Source organism: Ovis canadensis, chromosome 9 (genome assembly GCF_042477335.2).
Source record: "Ovis canadensis isolate MfBH-ARS-UI-01 breed Bighorn chromosome 9, ARS-UI_OviCan_v2, whole genome shotgun sequence".
NCBI classification, from domain to species: Eukaryota; Metazoa; Chordata; class Mammalia; order Artiodactyla; family Bovidae; genus Ovis; species Ovis canadensis.
The window spans coordinates 23,149,725-23,175,592 of NC_091253.1; the positions used below are offsets into that span (position 1 = coordinate 23,149,725).

The 25,868-nt window shown below is 41.0% G+C and overlaps 1 protein-coding gene across 1 annotated transcript in view; it reads right to left on the reverse strand.

Annotated features, from left to right (window-relative positions):
- Positions 1 to 344: 344 nt before the first annotated feature.
- LOC138445594 (EH domain-containing protein 1-like) overlaps positions 345 to 25,868 on the reverse strand; it is a 39,711-nt gene continuing 14,187 nt past the window's right edge. Inside the window, exons 2-6 of the mRNA XM_069599509.1 lie at positions 18,188 to 18,294; positions 9,392 to 9,461; positions 6,058 to 6,985; positions 3,146 to 3,301; positions 345 to 1,103 (exon numbers count right to left, since the gene is read on the reverse strand). Of these exons, the coding sequence (XP_069455610.1) occupies positions 18,285 to 18,294 (10 nt within the window). The 3' untranslated portion in view covers positions 345 to 1,103; positions 3,146 to 3,301; positions 6,058 to 6,985; positions 9,392 to 9,461; positions 18,188 to 18,284. The remainder of the gene's footprint in view (positions 1,104 to 3,145; positions 3,302 to 6,057; positions 6,986 to 9,391; positions 9,462 to 18,187; positions 18,295 to 25,868) is intronic.

Sequence of the window (25,868 nt, forward strand, 5' to 3'; positions counted from 1 at the left end):
GAAGATTACCTCAGTAGAAAAAGAAAATCACATAAAAAAAAAAAAGAAAATGAATTCCTACTTATTCTGCTTATAGATAACAGATAACATATATATGGAATGCTATTTGGATTAATCTGATAAAAAGTACAATAAATATCAGTCTATCAAGTACACATCATTTCAGAGAATTAGGGAATGACCCATAATCCTCGGAATGACCCACAAGATGACTATCTTTTCCCCTAAAAGCTCCTGGCCTAAATATGTACTTCTGAGACTTTATTTTGATTTCTAGGTGAGGATCCTGTTCAAATGGAGGAAGTAGTTTGAGTCAAATGTTAATAAGGAGAACACATCTGTGATTTTCTTTAAACTTTTCCATTTAATGAAAACACAGAAAGGTGAGAAAATTATACACAAGAAAACAATGTGCCGGCAAGATTTAATTCTGAAGATGTTTAGGATTCTCTCTTAAGTGTTAGTTTCCGAACTATGTCCCATTGAAGGGGAAAACTGAACATAAGACATAATAATTCAAGATGATACCAGTTTTAAACCACAATGTTTTCTTTTCTGCCTAATGGTCTTGTTTTTTACCAATTGGTCTTATAAGTAAGAGGATTCTCCAGTGAGAATCATTCGGAAAGGTCAATTTAGTGATAACTGTGATGGAAACTGAAATATTTAAAGGGAAAACAAGTGCCCCCTTCCTTCCAGAAATCTATAAAACTACCCGCTCTAAGGGAGGTAGAGGATACACATAAGCTGTATAGATCCAAAATGTAATGTGCAGTGAAAGTGAGTTCAAGCAGATGAGAGATCAGCAAATGAACCTGCAGACATAGGCTGCCTTCCTTCCACTTCTCTGCGAGCTCCCGGCTCACGCTGTCTTCAGTCTCCTGCTGACGCTGCTCTGCTTGCCTGTGCTCCACCATATCCATTTCTATGTGGCTTCTGAGGGTCACTACTTCTTGCTCCAACTTCTTTTTCTTTCTAGTTTTTTACATTTCTTTGGCATTAGTTTCATGGATAACAACTCTTGTTGAAAAACGTGACTTTTTTGCATCCAGGTGCAGACATTTTGAAGATGTAGTTTCCAGCTCTGCTGGAAAATCATCAGTCTTCAAGAATAAAACGATACTGTTGCTAATAAAGAAAGTGGACTGAGCACAGCCTAACTCAAACCCAGGATGAAATAAATATGATGCTATCTGTATTATAGACTGTAGGACCAGGGATTACTCAGAGAATCAAGAAAGAAGTTCAAACCAAGAGTCACAAAATATATTCTTCACTGTCATCTTTGTCAGACAACAATTGCACTTGATTTTACACTTTTATTGTTCTACAATAATATTTTTCTATCTTTCCTCATAAAATGACTACAAGTCACCTCTTAGTAGAATGTCTCTTACTTCTCCCCCCACCTTAATGTCCCAGGATTTTAAAGTTTGAGGGATACTGTATTGAGTTATCTAGGGCTAAGTTAATAAGTCCCTCCCAAAAGAAGACTGTGAGAATAAGACTCTAATAAATAAATCTTGTAAATATGGATTCTAATCCCATAAGCCTTTTTCTGAAGTACAAAGACTTTTTGCTAATTTGAATTGCATTCCAAAGGGAATTATTTGCAAAGTTAAAGAAATCCCGTTTCCTAACAGTTCACAGAGATGACCCACATATTTTTCTGAACAGCAACAACAAAAATTGCCTCATTCTTGTAATCCTTTGTTACTATCCATTTACACAAGACAAGTGCTGTGCATATCAATAAATATTCCCTGTTACACCAATGTATACTTAGCCAAGATTCCCCCTCATGGAAGAAATGTCAACAGTGTAAAATTAGGGGCTAAACTGTTCCTCAGAGACTAGGTAACAAGCACTGGTGTGAAAAGGCTCCAAGAGCTGGACAGTCACGAAAGCTCCATGAAGGAGGAGAGACTGGGCGCCAGGTCTGAAATGATGAAGGACCACCCAAGAGGAAAAGAAACTGTAAAGACAGAAAGGACAGTCTGAGCAAGGGCCCAGAAAAGGGGAAATCAGCCAGCTAACTCTGAGGATAAGATCCCACCACAGGGAAACAAAAACGTGCACACAGAATCCTGGAAATCAATGTTCACAACAGCATTATTAATAGTCCCAAAGCAGAAACAACCCAGAGCTCCATCAAGTGATGATGGATACATGGCTTAGTTTACTGTTCACAACCCACAGAAATGGAAGACCTGATACTTGTTATCACACGGATGAACTGTGAAAACATGACATCAAATGAGCAAAGCTAACCCAAAGGAGCATACTGCATGATTCCATTTATATAAAATACCGAGGACAGGCTTGTCTAGAGACAGATGTTAGACTGGGGGTTTCCTGGGACTGAGGGAGATGGGAGGCCACAGGTGGTGGCTAAGGGATGCAGGGTTTCTTTTAGAGGGTGATGGAAACGCTCTAAAATTGACCGTAGTCACTGGTTACACCTCTCTAGACTGAAAGATACTGAACTACACATGTTGAGTGGGTGAATTCTATGATACGTCAATTATATCTTAATAGCTTTTTTAAAAAATCCAATGGCAGGATCCAGATAATCTTAATTCTCTAGTCTGGATGCATGTATTCTACACCATCTGAGTACCTCCATGCTTTTACAATATCCTTAAAATGAAAAGGAAAGAAGGCAATGCCTAAACTTCAACTGGTTTGTATAATACCCTTTCTGCACAAGTTATTCTGAAATCCATGAAATAAACATATACAGAACTCTACAGCCATTTACAAAAGGGAGGATGAGAAACAATAAAATTTTCCGAACGTTCCATTAAACTAATATTACTCTCTGATTTTAACCTGGCTTGCCTCATCATGGTAATACAGCTATTACTTTAAAAAGTATTGTTTCAAAGAAAAAAAAGGCTCTCAACTTGTGTGAATAATGAGGCACAATTCTCAACTTTCCTAAGGGTAAATAATATAAGAAAAAAGTGGGATGCAAATGGTGGGATGAAAGTCAGAGTTTAAGGAACGAGTGCATTATAAAGATAAGAAAATTGTAGTAAGTTACTTGCAACAAAAATACAGAAGAAAGCTGACCATGAAAACGAGTGTCCTAAAACACTTTATCCTACATATTAACTGTTAACACGTTCAATTTCATACATACCTCACTTGCGAGTTGATGTAGCTGTAGTTGACAATTGTTCTTCAAATCCTGTGCCTCAGCTTCTTAGCACAACATGACATGACTTTCAGTGAAGCCTCCAACATAGACTGCTTTTTCACAGCGTCATCCAGTTCTTGTTGAAGTTCTCACAACTGCCTAATAAGACGCTCTGTCACTGAGTTTATCAAATCACTTTACTATTATGTTAATAATAGATAACTCCAACATATGGACTTTGAAAACTATCACCACAGACAGCAACTCACCTTCTTTTTCCTCCTCACTGAATCTGGTTACAGACACAGAAGGGGCCACCCTCCAGCCTTCCTGATATTAAGTTACTCAGACAAAGGATGTGGCCCCACTGTCCATGCCCTGCCCTCCCAATAAATCTGCAGAGCTTCACTACCTCACGTCCAGAAAGAAATGAGTGTGTAGGTGGGAAAAGTGATGGAAAATTCCACACTGTGGAAACATTTTCCTTTCCTTTTTTCTTAGAAGCTTTGATTAACTCAAGAGATCTTCACATATTCCAACCAGTGCTCAGATCTTTCCAACAGATTCCTACCTCAGCAGAAAAATGAGGCCATTCCTTTGTGGCATATCTGTTTTATATCTAGTAGTACCTCTATGTTAATCCCAAACTCCTAATTTATCCCTCCTCCCCACCTTTGCCCTTGGCTAACCACTCTACTCAATATTCTGTAGACACCTACCTGGGAAAAGGAACTGAAAAACAATGGATATATGTACACCTATAACTGAATCAATCTGCTGTACATTTGAAACTAAGACAAAATTGTAAACCAACCATATTCTAATATAAAAGAAAAATGAAATTTTAAAAATGAGGTTGCTCCCATGGCCTTCAAGGAGCCTCAATAACCTGGCCTCCACCTGCCTCCAGACCGCAGCCCCTACAACCCTCTCCATGACTCACTCCATTCCTGCTGCTCACGAATCCTGACATCCTTCATTTTTAGAGGACAAGCTTGTATTCAAATGATAGCAATTGATAACCTAAAATGAGCATTATGAACAAATTGTTTGTAAGAATGTTAAGTAAATCATAAATAGCAGTGGGAATATTAAATCAAGAATAGTTTTGCTAAAGCTCACCACCTGAATCCCAAATTATGATTTGATGATAAGTAGATGCATTGATCAAATTGCCAACATCCGCTGGATCATGGAAAAAGCAAGAGACTTCCAGAAAAACATCTACTTCTGCTTTATTGACTATGCCAAAGCCTTTGACTATCTGGATCACAATAAACTGTGGAAAATTCTGAAAGAGATGGGAATACCAGACCACCTGACCTGCCTCTTGAGAAACCTGTATGCAGGTCAGGAAGCAACAGTTAGAACTGGACATGGAACAACAGACTGGTTCCAAATAGGAAAAGGAGTACATGAAGGCTGTATATTGTCACCCTGCTTATTTAACTTCTATGCAGAGTACATCATGAGAAACGCTGGACTGTAAGAAGCACAAGCTGGAATCAAGATTGCCGCAAGAAATATCAATAACCTCAGATATGCAGATGACACCACCCTTAGGGCAGAAAGTGAAGAGGAACTAAAAAGCCTCTTGATGAAAGTGAAAGAGGAGAGTGAAAAAGTTGGCTTAAAGCCAACTTCACAAAACGAAGATGATGGCATCTGGTCCCATCACTTCATGGGAAATAGAGGGGAACCAGTGTAAACAGTGTCAGACTTTATTTTTCTAGGCTCCAAAATCACTGCAGATGGTGACTGCAGCCATGAAATTAAAAGACACTTACTCCCGGAAGAAAAGTTATGACCAACCTAGACAGCATATTCAAAAGCAGAGACATTACTTTGCCGACTAAGGTCCGTCTAGTCAAGGCTATGGTTTTTCCTGTGGTCATGTATGGATGTGAGAGTTGGACTGTGAAGAAGGCTGAGCGCCGAAGAGTTGATGCTTTTGAACTGTGGTATTGGAGAAGACTCTTGGAGAGTCCCTTGGACTGCAAGGAGATCCAACCAGTCCGTTCTGAAGGAGATCAGCCCTGGGATTTCCTTGGAAGGAATGATGCTAAAGCTGAAGCTCCAGTACTTTGGCCACCTCATGAGAAGAACTGACTCATTGGAAAAGACTCTGATGCTGGGAGGGATTGGGGGCAGGAGGAAAAGGGAACGACAGAGGATGAGATGGCTGGATGGCATCATTGACTCAATGGACGTGAGTCTGAGTGAACTCCAGGAGTTGGTGATGGACAGGGAGGCCTGGCGTGCTGCGATTCACGGGGTCGCAAAGAGTCAGACACGACTGAGCAACTGAACTGAACTGAACTGAGATGCATTTGAAGAGTTGAGAGGCTTTAAGAATAAATGATTCAAGGCTAAAATGTTTCCCATATTAACTCAAACTGACATGGATAAAAATCAAATTGTACCAACAAATGTAACAAAAAGCTACGACAAGCTACTGAAGCTCAAGTACGATATATAAAATATAGCCTCTGGGAAACCTGGAATTGACTATCAAGATAATCCATGTAACTGAAGCTTCATTTCGAAATATTCATTTCAGGTTTGAGCATTTCATTTATCTGCTTCATCATGACACTGAAATGTGGTAACTTAAAGATTAAAATTAATACCTTAATAGTAAAAGAGTAAATTACTAGTACCTGTCTAGGTTAACAATTTAGAACTAAATCTCTCAGCATTTCATAAATAACATGATGTCCCTACTCAAAGCAGTTCTTCAGTTTAATTTTTATTTGCTGGATACAAGGTATGCTTTTAGGCTGGTTTAGAGACCATAGATTCATAGCCTGTGTATTTTTTATACTCAACTAGATTCAATATTTAGCCAGAATCAAGAATCACTTTGAATTTTCTTTCAGGAAGTCTGAGAATTATTTCTCCTTCTGGATACTCACTTCTCTTTCTGCTTTCTCTTTTTTGTACTGACACATTCTCTTTTTAAACGATTACACTCCTTGATTAACTGCTTGTTTCTTTCCTCCATCAGACCTCGCTGCTCATGTTCGGCCTGCAGTTCTCTCGTGATCTGCTGCAGCTGGTCTTGGACGCTCATGACCGTCTTCTCTCTACTGCCAGCTCCATTTCGTGCATCGTCCAGCTGCTGTTGGAGCAACACGTTTTCACTCTGGAGCTGAGATAATCTCTCCTCTAAGGATTTCTGCTTTTCAAGGTATGTATTCACTTTGGCGTGTTCGTTCTGATACATGTGTTCAGTTTCCTGTTTTTGACACTCTGGCTTCAGTCTCTCTGGACACGTTCTAACATCGAAGTCTTTTCTCTAAGATCATCTCTCATGTGCTGCAGCTTGATTTTCAGCTTATTGAGTCTACTTTCCACTATAGACGGTTGCTGGGAAAATGTCTCGGCCACATCATTTAGATTAGCCATATCGGACTTCATTTTGTCCTGCAAGCATAACCACTCATCTCTTGCTCTCTGGAAGGCAAGTTCCAGATCTCTTTGTGATGTCTGACCTTGATCATGATCGCGTGAGGCAGCAGCCAGTCTAGAACGGTAGGATTTCACTTCCGTTTCCAGTCTTTGTTTGCTTTCTTTTTCATTCTCCAGCTTAAAGGTTAGCATTCTATTCTCAGCTGTCAGAGCATTAAGCTGGCGTGTATAGTGGGATACAGTCTTTGTTAACGTTTCCTCACTCAGTTTTATTGCCTTTTGAAGATCATCATTCTTTCCTTTGAGAATTTCCATGTCCTCAGAATAGTTCTCTTCCTTTTCCCGGTGCTGACGTTTCAGTGCATCTATCTCCAGTCTCAGCGTGTGGTTTTTGCGCAACAGGTCTTGTGCTTCTTCCCAACCATCAGAAACCTAAGTGAAACAAAGGAGACTTTTAGCTAGTACTCAATAAAGTGACATTCCATGATTTCCTCTGAAATGAAAGACTAACCTCTACGTTTACACAATGAAAAGACTGCACCAAGTGTCTCCAACAGGGAAAAATAAGGTTCAATACAAATCTCAGACTTTATACAAGCAGAAATACCCAAAGGTTCAAACATTTAATGGAAGACAATGAATCCACGAAAGTCAAAAAGAAATCCCAAGAGACTTTTCAAGAAGCTCAGAACTGGAAAGGCTTCTCTCTGAACTACAACAAACCCAGAAGGCTTAAAATACAAGATTCATAGATCTGACTACACTTAAAAATTGCATCTGATGTGGAATATTTACATCATGGAAAACTAGTAAGCCATAAAAAAGGAAATAATGCTATTTCCAGCAACAGGGATGGACCTAGACATTATCACCCTAAGTGAAGTAAGTCAGACCAAGACAAGTATTATACCATACTGCTTATATGTACAATCTAAAATGAACTTATTCACACAACAGAAAGAGACTCATGGACACAAAAAACAAACTTACGGTGACCACAGGGGAAAGCGGGGTAGGGGAAGGGATAAATTAGGATGCTGGGTTAACATATACACACTAGTATATATAAAATAACCAACAGAGATCTACTGTACAACATAAGGAACTACACTTAATATTCTGCAAGAAGAATCTGAAATGGAATGTGTGTGTACGTGTGAGTGTGTGTGTGTGTGAGTGTGTGTGTGTATTAGTCACTCGGTCATGTCCAACTCTGTGCAAGCCCATAGACCATAGCCTGCCAGGCTCCTCTGTCCATGGAATTTCCCAAGCAAGAATACTGGAGTGGGTAGCCATTTCCTTCTCCAGGCTGCTGCTGCTAAGTCGCTTCAGTCGTGTCCGACTCTGTGCGACCACATAGACGGCAGCCCACCAGGCTCCCCCGTCCCTGGAATTCTCCAGGCAAGAACACTGGAGTGGGTTGCCATTTCCTTCTCCAATGCATGAAAGTGAAAAGTGAAAGTGAAGTCACTCGGTCATGTCTGACTCTTAGCAAACCCACGGACTGCAGCCCACCAGGCTCCTCCGCCCATGGGATTCTAGCTATTTATAATAGCTAGAACATGGAAGCAACCTAGCTACTGACCGACGAATGGATAAAGAAGTTGTGGTACAAATATACAATGGAATACTACTCAGCCATAAAAAGGAACACATCTGAGTCACTTCTAATGAATGGACGAACCTAGAGTCGATTACACACAGTGAAGTAAGTCAGAAAGAAAAAATATAAATATTGTGTACTGATGTATATATATGGAATCTAGAATGATGGTTTGATGAATTAATTAATTTTCAGGGCAGCAATGGAGAAACATACATAGAGAACAGACCTAAGGACATGGCTGGGGAGGAGGAGAGGGAGAAGGTGAGATGTATGGAAACTTACAATATCATATGTAAAATAGATAGCCAATGGGAAATTGCTGCATGATTCAAACAGGGGCTCTGTGACAATCTAGAAGGGTGGGATAAGAAGCGAATTGGGAGGGAGGGGACGTGGGTGTTCCTATGGCTGATTCTTGTTGATTTGTGACAGAAAACCACAAAATTCTGTAAAGAAAGTATCCTTCAATTAAAAAAAAAAATTCAAAAAGATCTTATCCAAAGTAGTGATCAATATTTTAAGATGCCCATGACAACTGTAACAAGTTGTAACAACTGTAACAAGTTGTTACAACTTGTAATAACTATAACAACATAAACAAGTAACTTTGATATGTACTGGTGGGAAAGCTGCAGAACTGCTTTTACTACTGTAAAAGTAATTTTACAATACTGATTTGCTGCCAGCATTCAGATTCTGGAGTAAAGCTAAAATTTCAGTTAGTAAAACTGATTTCCCTCCATCAAGTTCACAAATACCCCTGACTTCTACCCAGGGTTAAGAAGCCTTGCTTTCAGGGTGAGTTCTGGACATATTCAGGACACAGGGCTGGAAAGATTTAGAGAAAGGCAAGACCCTACTCCAGCAAGACCCTACTCAAGAATCCCCCCTACAGTGCAGATGGACATGCCAGGATGTTTCTTTCCTTGTTGCGTTTGTGGTGGTTGCTGGAGGTTCTCCTTTGCCTTTTGCTTCTCTTCTTTTCTCAGCTATCTGGAAAGCCTCCTCAGAAAACCATTTTGCCCCTTTGCTTTTCTCTTTCTTGGGGATGGTCTTAAGAACCGCCTCTTGTACAATGTCACGAATCTCCATCCATAGTTCTTTAGGCACTCTGTTTATCAGATCTAATCCCTTGAATCTATTTGTCACTTCCACTGTCTAATCATAAGAGTAAATATTACATGAAACTAATTTCAGAGCAGGAAAACTAATTTCACAACAGAACACTTTACCTTGGTTTTAAAATCTAAGACTTCGTCGTTTGATGTAGGCCCTAAATCAACGCCAGGTTTGTTGGGAAACCTTTAAAGCAAAAACATACAATAAAAATGAGTGAGCTCATGTCCTTGAACAAAAGAAAAAAAAACAAAAACAAAAACAAGTGAAAGTTTGTCTATATATTAAACAAACTTTCTTGACATGAATAAAATTTGGCCTGTTTTAAAACAGCTCTTTTTTTAAATTTTTTAAAGATTTCTTGATGTGGACCACTTTTAAAGTCTTTACTGAATTAGTTCCAATGGTGCTTCTATTTTATGTTTTGGCTGTCTGACCCTGGGTCATGTGAGATCTTAGCTTCTCTGACCGAGTACTGAACCCACACTGCCTACATTGGAAGATGTCTTACTAACCATCTTAACCACTGCACCCCCAGGGAAGTCTCCAAAAAAGTTTTTCATTACCTATTTCTGCATCCCTCTCTCCCAACCTATGAAATATCTAGTTAACAGCCAATGTATCAGCAGAGCCTAAAAATAATTTGTTTTCACTAAAAGTTCTAACAGCTGAACTGAAAATCCCATTGATGGACTGAAGTAATTCTTGTTTGCCCAAACTGGAGTAAACCTGATGACTTAGAACAAAGCGGAAGAATAGGCTTTCCTTCTCCATTGTCTGTTCATGGTTCAGAGACGAATCTGAGTCCATCCAAAATGGGACTCTTGGTCCGTCAGCAGGGATACCATTTACTGAGATGGCACCACTTCTCTCCTTTACTCTAAGGGAGTACAGGGAGTTTCCCCACAATGTCGAAACTTAAAATGTACTCAAGTCAAAGAACTAATTTATATCTTTAACTTATATGCTACACGGGTACTTCTCAGTCTCTGCTGAGGCCATGGGAGTGGACGTGGGAGCCAGGAAGGCCAACTGTCAAATCACAGGTCAGCTCATTTTAACCAGCGTCAATTCACTAACCTCCTGAAACCACAGTTGCCTAATTAAGTAAAAGTAGGACACAGCTACTTTACAAAGCTGCTGTGATGACTCTATGAGGTCACAAATGTTAAGCACGTAATGCAGTGTCTAACCCAGAGTAGAACACTCAACAAACATTAGTTTCTCTTCTCCATGTTCCCTTAGTTAAACATATAATTTTAAACATCCATAAAATCCTACCTCCTTGAAGAGTCCTCTTCAGAACTCTCAACCACTATTAAAGAAAAAAGCAAGTTACATTTTAAATCAATGGAAGAAAAATAAGAATATTAAAATCTCAAGACTGAGGCTTTGTTTAAAAGTATTCCTTTTAAACCACACCTGGAGGCCACACTAGAGGAAGGGAACAGTGGTTGTACTCTACTCGTAGGCCACTAATGCCTAAGAACCACTCCTCCCCTTTATAGTCATCAAATGCAAAACAAAACAAAGAAAAGAACTGCTCTTTACAACGACCATAATCCTAACCAAACTCCAGGAGACTGACAGAAAATGATACTATACCATTAACACAATCAGTACTACAAGCTGACAACAGCACGCCTAAACAGCACAGTGTTTCTGGATCTCTATCGCCTGGAGCACTGAGCAGAGACTAGAGGTGTCTTGCAGGGACACGACGACTTCTCTGGCTCTTCAGTTCACAGTGAAGACGCCCTGTCACAGGGAAGCCTGGTCAAAGGCACTGAGCCTCAGAGCAAGGGAAAACATCAGAAACAAAAGTCTTCTCTTCCTGGCCTTCTTTCCAAAGGCAAGAGAAGTATGAAAGATGTAGTGATTCCAGGTTTAGAAAGAATAATCTCTTGAAAGGCAGGTGGGGGCGGGCAAACGGGTAAAGGGGCTCAACTCAGTGGTGAGAATGGGGACTAGACTTGTAGTGGTGAGCAGGAAGTAGGGTACACAGAAGCTGAACTTTTTAAAAAGTTCTCTCTCTCTCAATATATATAGTTCCCTATATATAGAGAGAGAAATATATATATACATATGTATAACTTCTATAAAAAAGTTCAGTGTCTGTGCATATATATATACACCAAGATGTTTAAAAAGAATCTCTTGAGACTATCTCCTTCCATTGCTCAAGAGTATCTGGACCACACAGAGCAGGATGGTCCAAAGAGTGCTGTGTACTAGTGAGGGACATCATTATATCAGTCCTTCCCATTATACATCAAATGTTTATAGAAATCATGCTTTTTCAGCTTGGAAGGCATACATCATCAATCCTAAGCTGATGAACAAGGGGAGGGAGGGAAGGATGGAGGGAGCCACAGACTCTGGTGCTGTTGGACAACATTTCCCAGGGCCGTCATGATCTGATGCTGGAGGGATGACTCACACGCAGTGACTCCACGGGGAGAGAAGCACTGCAAGCTTGAGCAAGGAGAGATGGCGCAGTTATTTTTCAATGTTTGCACCCTGTGACATCAGAACAATGCTTAGTACAGAAAAGACAGTTGGAAGTTATCTGTTCAGTGAACAAATGAACAAATAAATAAGCATGATTTCTTTGAAAATTTTCTTTAGAAAAATGCAGAAATTAACCAGAGAGATCTCTATTCTGAGCGTATTGAAGACCAAGACACTGTCATCTGTGTCTCCTCTGACTAATGTAATAAACCAACCTACGTTTTTGTTGTTCAGTCACCAAATCGTGTCTGACTCCTGTGACCCCATGGACGACAGCTCACCAGGCCCTTCTGTCCACAGGATTTCCCAGGCAAGAGTACCGGAGTGGGTTGCCATTTTCTTCTCCAGGGGATCTTCCCAACACAGGGATCAAACCTATCTCCTGCATTGGTGGGTGGATTCTTTACTACTGAGCCACCTGGGAAGCCTCCTTTGATTAGATCGCGAAGAGTCGGACATGACTGAGTGACTTCACTTTCACTTCACTCAGTTAAAGGAATCCTTGGGTACCCTGTACAATGCGCTAGATGCCACATCCAGTGGACCTAATGCTGTTTTTGTTAATGCAAAGTATTTTTGTGCTTTTATTAGAACCTGCAGAGTCCCAAGTTGTTCTATTTGAATATCTATTATGATAATCTTTTAACTGATGGCAGGAGAACAACTTGTTCTTACAAAACTATACTCTCATGACAATTGTCCAACACACAAAAGAAAATATCTGATCCTAATGAAGTCAACCTATCTCACTCGCTCAGGATCTGTAAGGAATGGAGTTGGTAATCTAGACCTGCTTGGTACAATAGGCAAAACAACTGGTTCTCAACCAGGCATTGCTTTTCTGCCTTCTGTACAATTGGTAGGTGAAAGTGAAAGTGAAGTTGCTCAGTCGTGTCTGACTCTTTGCGACCCCATGGACTGTAGCCTATCAGGCTCCTCCGTCCATGGGATTTTCCAGGCAAGAGTGCTGGAGTGGGTTGCCATTTCCTTCTCCAGGGGATCTTCCCGACCCAGGAATCGAACCCGGGTCTCCCGTATTGCAGGCAGACGCTTTACCATCTGAGCCACCAGGGAAGCCCCTACGTATCTTTCAGAAATAATCTCTCACTACTATGCTGCACACTGGCTCAGCTTTGCAGTTATTGTTTATCATTTTTTATCTTACTAGGAAGGGATTATTCAAGTTCCCAGTTTTAATGATGGTAATTATTTTAGTGAGACAAATCACTACACAGTAACTACTATTCATTCACTAAATGCAAACCATTTCTAAAAAGGAAAGTTCACTTTCATAAGACGTCCAATCTGCAATACTATGAATATAGATGAAATGCACATCGTACTCACTTAACATTTTTTTTTCTGATTTACACAAAGATCCAATATAGGGCTTCAGGGGCCATATTAAAGAGACAGATTTCTTTTCAGACAATACTGTCTTTGATGTTAAATCACCTACAATTAACTTTTTTTTTTTTTTTACAATTAACTTCTTAAAGAGTTCTGAATACTAGAATATAAAGAAACTAATTTTAAAAATAAAATACACATGCAATTTACACTAATTTTTTTCACAGTTCTTTCATTATTGAAACTTCCTCAGTCCTACTTTATCTGTGGTAGAATCACTGAGAGTAATTCAGTATCAGATGACGTACCTGGGTTGCTATTTTCAGGAGAAGCTTTAGATCTCTTTTCTTTATATTCAGAAATCAGTTAGCGAAAGCTATGTATTAAAAATGTGATAAATAATATATTAACGCTGATATGAAAAACAACTACCAAATTCTTAGATCATTTCAGACAATGTCAGAGATAATATCAAAACTTCAATCGTCGCATACATTTCAAGTTCTATAAACTTTTATTTAGCATGTAGTAAAGGAGAAAGTAAAGGTATATTTTCACCCTGCTTATTTAACTTCTATGCAGAGTACATTATGAGAAACACTGGGCTGGATGAAGCACAAGCTGCAATCAAGATTGCCGGGAGAAATATTAATAACCTCAGATATGCAGATGACACCACCCTTTTGGCAGAAAGTGAAGAGGAACTAAAAAGCCTCTTGATGAAAGTGAAAGAAGAGAGTGAAAAAGTTGGCTTAAAGCTCAACATTCAGAAAAGGAAGATCATGGCATCCGGTCTCATCACTTCATGGCAAACAGATGGGGAAACAGTGACTGACTTTGTTTTTGGGGGCTCCAAAATCACTGCAGATCGTGACTGCAGCCAAGAAATTAAAAGACGCTTACTCCTTGGAAAGAAAGTTAGACCAACTTAGCATATTAAAAAAGCAGAGACATTACTTTCTCCACAAAAGTCCATCTAGTCAAGGTTATAGTTTTTCCAGTAGTCATGTATGGATGTGAGAACTGAACTATAAAGAAAGCTCAGCGCAGAAGAATTGATGCTTCTGAACTGTGGTCTTGGAAAAGACTCTTGAGAGTCTCTTGGACTGCAAGGAGATCAAACCAGTCCATCCTAAAGGAAATCAGTCCTGGGTATTCATTGGAAGGACTGACGTTGAAGCTGAAACTCCAATATTTTGGCCACCTGACGCGAAGAGCAGACTCATGTGAAAAGACCCTGATGCTGGGAAAGACTGAAGGCAGGAGGAGAAGGGGACAACAGAGGATGAGATGGTTGTATGGCATCACCAACTCAGTGGACATGATTTTGGGTAAACTCTGGGAGTTGGTGACAGACAGGGAGGCCTGGCATGCTGCGGTTCATGGGGTCCCAAAGAGTCGAACAAGACTGAGCAACTGAACAGAACTGAAAGGAGAAAGAAAAGGAAGATGAAGTAATCATGAACTCAGGGCCGCAGAGCTCCAATAATTAACTAGATTTAGCTTGGCATACGAAAAATCTCTTGAGCTTGCAAATCCTAGCTCTATAACCAACTGCTCTTTGTTCCTGGAAGAGTTGCTTCTCTTCAGTTCAAAGTCTTCCTCTACACAACGGGGATATTACTACCTTATTTCACAAGAGGGTTAATAGGATGTAATGTGATAATATACCCCCAAAATGCTTGCAGAAACAGTCAAAGAGTGGAATAATTTCATCTTCAACTTTATTGCTGTAACTACTTTGGAATTCCAAGTAAATCCCAATGTGTGCTTTTTCATATGTTTAACATTCAATGTTGCATGAAACTTATTAATTCTGGTGATTAGCTGTTCTTTGTGGTTTGTAATATAGGGAATCTCAGCTTTTAGATAATGTGTACCTAAATTTCTTTATAACATATGAATTCACTACATTAGAGAACATAATGATCCCCCATTATTGCAGCTAATTACACCAAAAGCAGAAAACTAATCACAATCAAGACCTGGCCTGGACCACCACTCTTCCTTCTCTACCTACTCAAACTCTGAACCAGCAGATCTTTCCGACAATGATTTTTAATGTCTGTGTTCCTTTCCAATTCACTTGTAAGACATCTCCCTACTCTTACAGTGGGTACTGGCAAGCTCTAGACAGGGCTTATCTCTCTGGATTCCAACTATCTTACTTGAGATTTAGGGATTTCTGCTGAAATGGGTTCCTTATGGGGCAGATTCTGAAAACATTTAAGGTGGAGGCAGACAGAAATCCGTTGGAAGATCTTCATTATGACAGGAAACAGATCCCATGAGGGGCCAAGCATAATTAGGGACTCTCAGGCAAGCTGGCACCCACTACTCTGGGAAGGATGACAGGGCACCTGTGACCTAAGAAAAGGTGTCCCCACAGGACAGAAAGCCGCCTTGAGGTTCAAGTCTAGATACAAAGGAGAAAGGGAAGTCTGCTCAATCCCTGCAGGAGCACCTGACCCTCTCTGACAACCTAAAGTGGTCCCCACTGACATCTGCTAGCGGAAAAGAAAAATAAGAGCCTCAAGGGCACCTCATCAGGAAGATCTAGGCTTCCACGTGGGCTCCACATAAGGTCTCTGAGTGAGCGGGGAAGCTAGGCGGCCCAGCTGCCCAAACTGGGTGCTGGAGCTTTGTTTGTAACAGTGACTGAGCGGCAAGCACACATATGAGAACAAAGGAGCTCTCACTCTGAAGTCAACATGTGCATCACCTTAAAGGCTGGGGAACCTGGACCCAGAGGGGCGGCCTGGGAGCAAAGGTCAATCGTGAGCCCACTGCAGGATGAGTTTCTTTTTTTTTTCCTTTTAAAATGATTTTATTAAAGGTCTTTATAGAGCCACATCCAGACTCCAGATCCAGCTGCCAAGTAGACCCTGTCAAGACCAGCTGTAGCAGCAGTGCTGCAGCAGTAGAATCAGTGCGAGCAACAGAATGATGAGAAGGAACTAATTTCTCCCCTCCAAATGATTTGTGGAAGAGGACTGTCTCTTTGATCTTAGGGAATCCTCCGGGTTCTTGGAAAATTCAAGCGGTAGCGTATAGAGAGGCAAGCCCTCAAGGGAAAACAGGATTTGCTGCTGAACTAAATATTTCAAGACCCAAAGAACTAGTTAGAAATATCACAACTGTGACACTATTCATACGCTGTACCGAGAGGTCACACTTGGAATGAACTGGCTATTGTCAAGCTTTCAAAGGATCAAGGTCTACATGTCCTGAGATTAAGCACCCCAAGCCCACAGCCAAGAGTAACCAATTGGCCTTTGCTTGGCTTTCAGCTCTTGAGGGGGAACATCTCACCACCATTTTCCAAACTGCACCCAACTGGAACTCTCACTGGTCACGTAGCAAGTAACAGTTAAAATTATTTTTGGCTGCAGTTTAGTGAGAACTAGCATTTTAATGTGCACACTTACATCTTAAACCCACTAATAACAGCATATTCTTCTGCAGTCCATCCAAAAACATCTTTAGAAAAGATGTCAGCACCTTGCTGAAGGAGAAGTCTGACGACATTTGCTGATTCATACTTGACAGCAAGCATGAGGGCTGTTCTAAAACAACAGAGAGATGACTTCAGCCTCAGGAAGTTGAGTTGACTTCCTTAAACAGTTAATTTGATATGCTTTACCAACTGCATGCCTTGCCCTTTCATGAAGAACTGACCATTTACAGGCTCAAGTGTTCATCTTTGTAAATTACATCCAAGGCTAAAATGAAGGGACAGAAAAGAAGCCTCCTGTCTCACTGGGATGCCAGGTAGCAGCACTTACTATTTCAAAAGTCCCTGATGGGGACTTCCCTGGTGGGCCAATGGATAAGACTCCAGGCTTCCAATGCAGGGGGCCTAGGTTCCATCCCTGGTCAGGGAACTTGATCCCATATGCTGCAACTAAGAGTTCCCACAACTAGGACCCCACGCAGCCAAATAAATAAATGTTTTTAAAAAATAATAATAAAGTTCTTGATGGACAAGAAATGATACTGAGGTCACTTATCTGAGGCAGGTGACTATTTAAGGGATAAATTCCCCATTTCCTCCTTAGTCTGATATATTTGGCTTCAAAGTCAGCTAGAGGTTGGGTTAAAGAAAGGCTATTTGCAGGTTTAAATCAAAAATATTGATAATAATGGGAATAAACATAGTCATGGTGGCAGGTAATGATGTGGACAAGCACTAAAAATGAAATACTATCTATAAAATCTTTCTTACACACAGGCACCTTTGAAAGATGCACTACTATTTGCCTTTTGTTTCAGGAAACTTATTTGCTGATGATAACCCTGATCAGTAGGAAACCTAGGAACGGAACCTAGCCTGAATCTAAAGCCCATCATTTTTGTCTGTATCGTCCACCTCTGACTTGTCTTTGTTAAAGGAACTGTTTATCTGATCAAAGCTATCCTTCTTCCTTCTACCTGCATTAAAAATGAAAATATCAAAATGTACTAAAATGAGAAAGGATAAAAACTGGTGAGCCCACAGGATCTGGTGACAGTGAGTAACAATTACCTTTTTGTGGCTGTTGTTATTTAGTTGCTATGTTGTATCTGACTCTTTTGCAACCTAGTAACATCAGCATTCTTCAAACAAAGTACTTTAAAACAAAGAGCTATCCAAAAGACAAAATCAAGTCTTTTAGGTTTATTATGCATCTTATAAAAATATATACATACAAAGTAGAGGTTAAACGATTCTTTTAAAAGAATTAAGAAACTTGATACTGTCATGAAGTAAACTAAGAAGCAGAATCCATATTTCACAAAGCTAATAAAACTAATTTGAAATCCCTCAGCTATTACAAGATCAACCAAACAAACAAAAAGAGGCTGCATATGACACTGGTCAATATTATAAAGGAATATGAATCCTGCTATACATTCCTGCTATATATTGTTCACGATTCCCAGTCAGAATAATTGATTTTCTACCTAAGTGATGATGTGTTGATCACAAATGAATCCTCTTATTCATTTATCTTGATATTACCATCCTAGAACAGCACTAAGGGTTTTAAAAAGAAAAAGAACACCGGTACCTTTTCTTCTTATCAACCGCATGTATATTCGCGCCTTTCTTCACTAGAAACTCCACCATTTGCCCTCTCGTCTCATGTATCCCAAGTAAGAGTGGTGTCAGGTCATCCTGTAAAACAGGGAAAACCATTTCTAATGTACACAGTTCACCTATTTCTAAACTGAAATTAAAATCGTGCAATCGATTCTCTGACCTTAAAAACAAAAGTCAGAAAGTAAATGAAATAGAGCCCCCTCCTCACTGCCCTTTGCACCTTCTTTCTCTTTAATATGCTCCTCCTCTGGGCCGTCCCTGGTGGTCCAGTGGCTCAGTGTCAAGCTCCCAATGCAGGGGGTGCGGGTATCATTTAGCTACTGTATCAACTGCGTATTTTAGGGACAATGCTGAGGCAGAAATATATAATACTATCTGTAGCATGCATAACCTATCCAAGGATGACCATGAGTAAACTCAAAAGGTTTACAGACATTCCAGTGGGAATATTATTCTCTACATGAACTTGCAAAGAGAGAAACTCTTTTTTTGGCTTAAAGCTCAACATTCAGAAAACGAAGATCATGGCATCCGGTCCCATCACTTCTTGGGAAATAGATGGGGAACAGTGTCAGACTTTATTTTTTAGGGCTCCAAAATCACTGCAGATGGTGACTGCAGCCATGAAATTAAAAGACACTTACTCCTTAGAAGGAAAGTTATGACCAACCTAGACAGCATATTGAAAAGCAGACACATTATTTTGCCAACAAAGGTCCATCTAGTCAAGGCTATGGTTTCTCCAGTAGTCATGTATGGATGTGAGAGTTGGACTATGAAGAAAGCTGAGTGCTGAAGAATTGCTGCTTTTGAACTGTGGTGTTGGAGAAGACTCTTGAGAGTCCCTTGGACTGCAAGGAGATCCAACCAGTCCATCCTAAGGGAGATCAGTCCTGGGATTTCTTTGGAAGGACTGATGCTAAAGCTGAAACCCCAGTACTTTGGCCACCTCATGCGAAGAGTTGACTCATTGGAAAAGACTCTGCTGCTGGGAGGGATTGAGGGCAAGAGGAGAAGGGGATGACAGAAGATGAGATGGCTGGATGGCATCACCGACTCGACGGACGTGAGTCTGAGTGAACTCCAGGAGTTGGTGACGGACAGGGAGGCCTGGCGTGCTGCAGTCCATGGGGTCACAAACAGTCGGACACGACTGAGCTCCTGAACTGAACTGAACTGACTGAAATGAACTTTCAGATTTTTTTTCTTTTCTTTTTTTGGTGCCGAAACCCAGGAAACTCCAGAATTGTTGCCTTTGAAATCATTCTTAGAAAGGTCTCTGGGGTGGGACATATGTATACTTACAACTGACTTATGATGTTGTACAGCAGAAATCAACACAACATGGTACAGCAATTACCATCCAATTAAAAAATATTAAGGTTAATAAACAGCAGAACTAGAAAAATAAGGTCTTTGTCAGCACACACAAAAAATGTAGACAGGAATTTCAGTTTTCTTCTGGTACTTTCCACACCCTGTGTATTTACAATTTTTGATCCATACTCCATCTGAAACTTTTGGTGAGATAAAAATCTAGTTACTTTTCTCTAAATAGTTACCAGGTTATTTCTCCACCATCTACACGTAATTTATCTTTTCTAATAGAAAATGTCATCAAGCAAATTTTTATATCTAAAAGGTCAAAGCTTTGTCTACTATACAAAACTTTCAATTTCATCACAATTAAAGACAGCATGTGTAACCCAAAATCTTTAAAACCATGATATGTTTATTTGGTTTAAATATGAAAAGACAACAGATCCTAAGAAAATGTCCTCTTAGTTAGACACAGCCAGCTTATTTCAGTTCTGTGATTACTGACATTCAGTTACATAACTTTAAAACGACCAGTAAAGTGCTCTATAAGCGGAATTATAAACGGGTCCAAAACCAGCTAAGGCTTTTGCAGCCTATCAAGTCTGTGGGGCGCTGGATCCCACAAAGGTGTCAGCGAGCCTTGGAGGGGAAACTCACAGGAGGGACCCCTGCCAGGCCCTTCCTCCCCACTTACCTGTTCCTCTTGTCCCTGTCGTTCAGGTCATTCTCTCCCAGCAACAGAACCTGGTGCACTTTGGCTACATTACCTACGCTGGCAGCTTTGTGGATTTTTCTAAGCCCTCTGTCTTGGATGTGGTACCAGGGTTGGAAGTTGGTCCTATGATGACCTCTGTCTCTCCGCTGGCTGATGGAGGAGCCTAAGGGCAACTCGCCCTTCTTACAAATCTTCTTCATCGCAGAGCCTATGGGCTCCAAACACACCTCACCTCCCCCTAGGCTCTTCACAGTCCCCTAAACCCAACACAAACACTACAGGTAAGCCAGAGCCGTCCAGCCACAACCTCCCAGTTGGGAAGTTCAATGGTTTGGTTTGGAATCTGTCCCGCCACAACCTCCCAGCTGGGAAGCTCAACGGTTTAGAATCTTTGATCCCAGAATGATCGTTGCTAAGCAACAGCGAGCCGAGCGCAGGCGGCTGCGACCACGACCCGCGCGCCGAGCGCGGCCGAGAGGAGCTACCCCACGTCCGAGGTCAGCGGCAGAACCCGGGAGGACCCCATGCCCGAAGGGCGACAGCCAAGAGGAGCTACCCCACGTCCGAGGTCAGTTCAGTTCAGTTCAGTCGCTCAGTCGTGTCCGACTCTTTGCGACCCCATGAATCGCAGCATGCCAGGCATCTCTGTCCATCACCAACTCCCGGAATTCACTCAGACTCACATCCATCGAGTCCGTGATGCCATCCAGCCATCTCATCCTCGGTTGGCCCCTTCTCCTCCTGCCCCCAATCCCTCCCAGCATCAGAGTCTTTTCCAATGAGTCAACTCTGCATGAGGTGGCCAAAGTACTGGAGTTTCAGCTTTAGCATCATTCCTTCCAAAGAAATCCCAGGGTTGATCTCCAGAATGGACTGGTTGGATCTCCTTGCAGTCCAAGGGACGCTCAAGAGTCTTCTCCAACACCACAGTTCAAAAGCATCAACTCTTCGGCGCTCAGCCTTCTTCACAGTCCAACTCTCACATCCATACATGACCACAGGAAAAACCATAGCCTTGACTAGATGGACCTTAGTCAGCAAAGTAATTAATTTTAATTATCTTTTAATTATGCATTTGGCTGTGCTGGGTCTTCGTTGAGGCACATGGGATCTTCGGTCTTCACTGTGGCACTCAGGATCTTTAGTTGCGGCATGTGGGATCTAGTTCCCTGACCAGGGATCGAACCTGGGTCCCCTGTATTGGAAGCTCAGAGTCTTAGCCACTAGACCACCTGGGAAGTCCCTACGCGAGAAACTGGCCTCAGAAGTACTTTGGGAAAAGAAGTGCGCGGTCTAAGGCACAGGCTGGAGGAATGGCATTTTAAAGGGAGCCGTGCACTGACAGCCACGGGTGTCCTGACTTCTCTGAGCATCTGTGTCCCTAACCGGTGGCCTGTGAGCAACAGCAGGGAAGGTATTTTCTCATCACCTTTACGATGAGAGACACTTTATGTATAACTGATCAGTAGCTGGGCTGGGTCTCCAATGCCGCACGCAGGCTTTCTCTTTGTGGCAACCAAGGGCTACTCTTCACTGCAGGGTGGGGCTGGTCCTGTTGCAAAGCACAGGCTCCGGGTGCACGGGTCTCAGCAGTTACAGCTCGCGGGCTCAGCTGCCCCTCGGCATGCGGGATCCTCCCGGACCAGGAATCAAACTCGTGTCCCCTGCAATGGCAGGCAGATTCTCACCCACTGTACCACCAGGGAAGTCCAGTGAGAGATAGCTTTCAAAAAAAGAATCATCCCATGGCAAAGATACTTCCCTCTGATTCAGTGGCAGTGCAAACTGGCCTCAAGTAAATCCAGGTGGGTTCACACGAAAACATGGGTCATGAGGAAAGCCAGGTTAAGACCTCAATCTTTTAAAGAAAAACACAGGCTGTGCACCCCAGATTGTGTGTGCCTGGGTGGAGAAGGGCTGGATGTTTTACGCCAGAACCTAATGTTCTTTTCATTGGTGCCTGTTCTACTCACTCTAAACACACTAAGTTTCCGTTAGTTATTACAGCTTTTATTTCTATAATTAATTCTTTTATAAGCCATTACAACCTTGTAACTATTAGTTCAGCTTGCTGACAACATCCTAAGTCAAAACCACATGTTGAGATGAATACAAATGTTGTTTGGTTCCCAAGAAGGCCAATTTCACTCACCTACCAGGTGGAGCAGCTAAAACTTTGATAGAAAAAAACAGTTTTGATAGCTTGCCGAGTTTGGGGCAACCACAGCAACTGAAAAATGAGTGAGGAATCCTGGAAAAAAAAAAAAAGAGAAGGAAAGACAGAAAGCCCCGAATTCTGCAAATGCTCCCTAATTCACCAGACAACCCAACTATGTGTGTGTGGAGCAGCCTCCAAGCAGCTAAGCCAAGAATAAAAGAACTGACAGACTTCCTTGGTGGTCCAAGAGTTAAGAGTCCTCCTCCTGACGCAGGGGACTTGGGTTCGATCCCTGGTCAGGGAACCGGATCCCACATGCCATGGGCAACTCAGCGTGCGTGCCACAGTGAAAGATCCTGCATGCCACAACTAAGACCAACACAGCCAAATAAAGAAATACTTTTTAACAAAAAGAATACAAGAACTGAAATGAGATTTGAGCTGCTGCCCAGAGGCAGACTTTTCAGTATGAAGCCAACAGCACTGCCTACTACAACAAACACAAATGAACACTCTTCAGAGAAATAGAACAGAAACTCCCTTCTCCATGATACACCTTCACAATGTCCAGGACATAGTCCAAAATTACTCACAAAAATGAAGAACCAGGAAAGAGTGAGATGCTGGAATTAGCTGCCTTAAAATCCTTTGCCAGATTAATTATACTCAAGGATGTGAAAGAAAAGATTCTCCTAATGAATGCACATACTGAAAACCTCAACAGAGAAATAGAAACAATAAAACAACCATGTGGAAATTTGAGAACTAAAATAACCCGTAATATCTGAAATTTTAAAATTCAAATAAAGGGCTTAATAGCAGAATGGATATGATAGAGGGGAAAAGTCAGAGAACTTGAAAACAGATGAATAGAAATCATCCAATCTTAATAGAGAAAAGGAAATTATTTAAAAATTAGCCTCAGGGATTAAAAAGGTAATTTTCACAAGTCTAGCATACCTCCTAGGAGAAGAGAGGGAATTAGGCAGAAAAACGGACTGAAGGACAAACGGCAAAGATTCTCCCAAATTTGGTGAAAAACAAAAATGTACAGATTCAAGAAACTCAGTAAACCCCATTTAGCGTAAAAGTTAATAAAACTACACCCAGGCACATCAGAGCCAAACTGATGAAAATCTTGAAAACATCCAGAGAAAAACAACACGTCACATATAAGGACACAATAATTCAAAATAATTGCTGACTTCTCAGAAATAATGGCCTCCAGAGGACTGTGCAACTTCATCTTTCACATGCTTAAAAACAACAACAACAAGAAAACTCTGTCCAGCTATAATTCTGTACACCAAAAATATCCTTCAAGGGATCTTGTCTTCTTTGAGGCACGCGAACTCTTAGCTGTGACACGTGAGATGCAGTTCCCTGACCAGGGATGGAACCCAGGCCCCCTGCATTGGGAGCACAGAGCTTCAGACTCTGGAACACCAGGGAGGTCCCCAAACGCATTTTCAATTAAAAACACAAACTGAGAGAAATGCCAATAGCCCTGTGCTAAAAGAAATGCTTTAGTTAAAGAGAAATTATGCCAGATGGAAACATATTTTTAGAAAGGAATAAACAGAATCCAAAAAACAAATATCTGATTAAAATGAGAGAAAAAAGTTGTAAACTTGGAAAAAATACAATTAAAGTTAAAAAAAAAAGGGGAGAGGGAGAGGGTGGGATGATCTGGGAGAATGGCATTGTAACATGTATACTAACATGTAAGAATCAAATCGCCAGTCTATGTTTGACGCAGGATACAGCATGCTTGGGGCTGGTGCATGGGGATGACCCAGAGAGATGTTATGGGGAGCGAGGTGGGAGGGGGGTTCATGTTTGGGAACGCATGTACATCTGTGGTGGATTCATGTCAATGTATGGCAAAACCAATACAGTATTGTAAAGTAAAATAAAGTAAAAATAAAAATTTTTTTTAAAAAATTAAAAAAAAATACCATTGTCTTGTCAAATTTGTAAGATATGTAGATGTAATACATATAACATCTAGACTATCAAAGTGGGTGAGATGGGGGTACACATTTGCAGGATTTCTATATTACAGTGAAGTGGCAGAATATTAATTCCAAATAAATTATGAAAAGTGAAGTCCACAAAAACACCTGCACACAAATGTTTAGAGCAGCTCAATTCATAATTGCCAAAACTTGTTGGTAACCAAAATATCCTCTGATAAGTGAATAGAGGGACTTCTCTGGCAGTACGGTGGTTCAGATTCCATGCTCCTGATGCAAGGGACATGGGTTCAATCCCTGGCTGGGGAACCAAGATCCAGTATGCCACACGGCATGGCCAAAAACAAAAGATAAATTGGAGTACATCCATACAACGGAATGTTATCCACCACTTTTTAAAAATGAGCTAGCAAACGTGAAAAGGCTTGGAAGAACTTTAAATGCACATTACTAAATGAAATAAGACAATCTAAAGAGGCCACATAGTATAGAATTCCAAATATATGATATTCTGGAAAAAGTAACACTGTTGAGACAGTAAAAAGGATCAGTGGTTGTCAGGGGTGGGGAAAGGGCATGGATGAACAGACAGAGCACAGGGGATTTAAGGAAATGAAACTTCTCTGCATGATACTGTAAAGGTACAAACATGTTATTCTACATTTCCAAAACCCATAAGGCGTAAAACAGGGAGTGAGCCCTAGTGTAAACTCTGGACTCTGGGTGACCATGGTATCAATGTAGATTTGTCAACTATAACCAGAGTGGTGAGGGATGTTGGTGGTGGAAGCTATGGGGTGAGAGAAGTATTGGGTTGGCTAAAAAGTGTGTTTGGGTTTTTCCAGAAGATATTACAGAAAAACATGAACGCACTTGTTGGCTAACCCAATATATGGGAGCTCTTTGCACCGTCTATTCAATTTTTCTGCAAACCTAAAAGTGATCTAAAAAAATAAAGTCTTAATTTTTTTTTTTTTAAGAAAACACAAACAGTGGTTGGATAAAATACTGAAACATGCCATAACACTTAGGACCCTTGAGAATATTATACCAAGTGAAAGAAGCCAGTCATAAAAACCACATATAGTATGATTTCATGCATATGAAATGTCCAGAAGAGGCAAATGTATAGAGACAGAAAATAAATTAGTGGCTGCCCCGGGCTCATGGGGGTGGGGAGTCTGAATGAAACGGGGAATGAGTGCTAACGTGGGATTCTTTCGAGATGAGGAAAATGTTCTGAGAGTTGCTGTGGTCACGGTTGCACAACCCTGTGAATCTACTAACCACTGAACTATACATATTAAGTGGGTGAACTGATGCTGTGTGAATTGTATCTCAATAAAACTGTCATTTTCTTAAGTAAAGCTGCAAATTTTTTAAAGTAACTGCTTAGAAGCCATAGCATGCATACTTTAAACATCAGAATGCTGAAGAACACTGAAGAAGTCTCTAGACTTCTAGAGATAGAAGACAGATT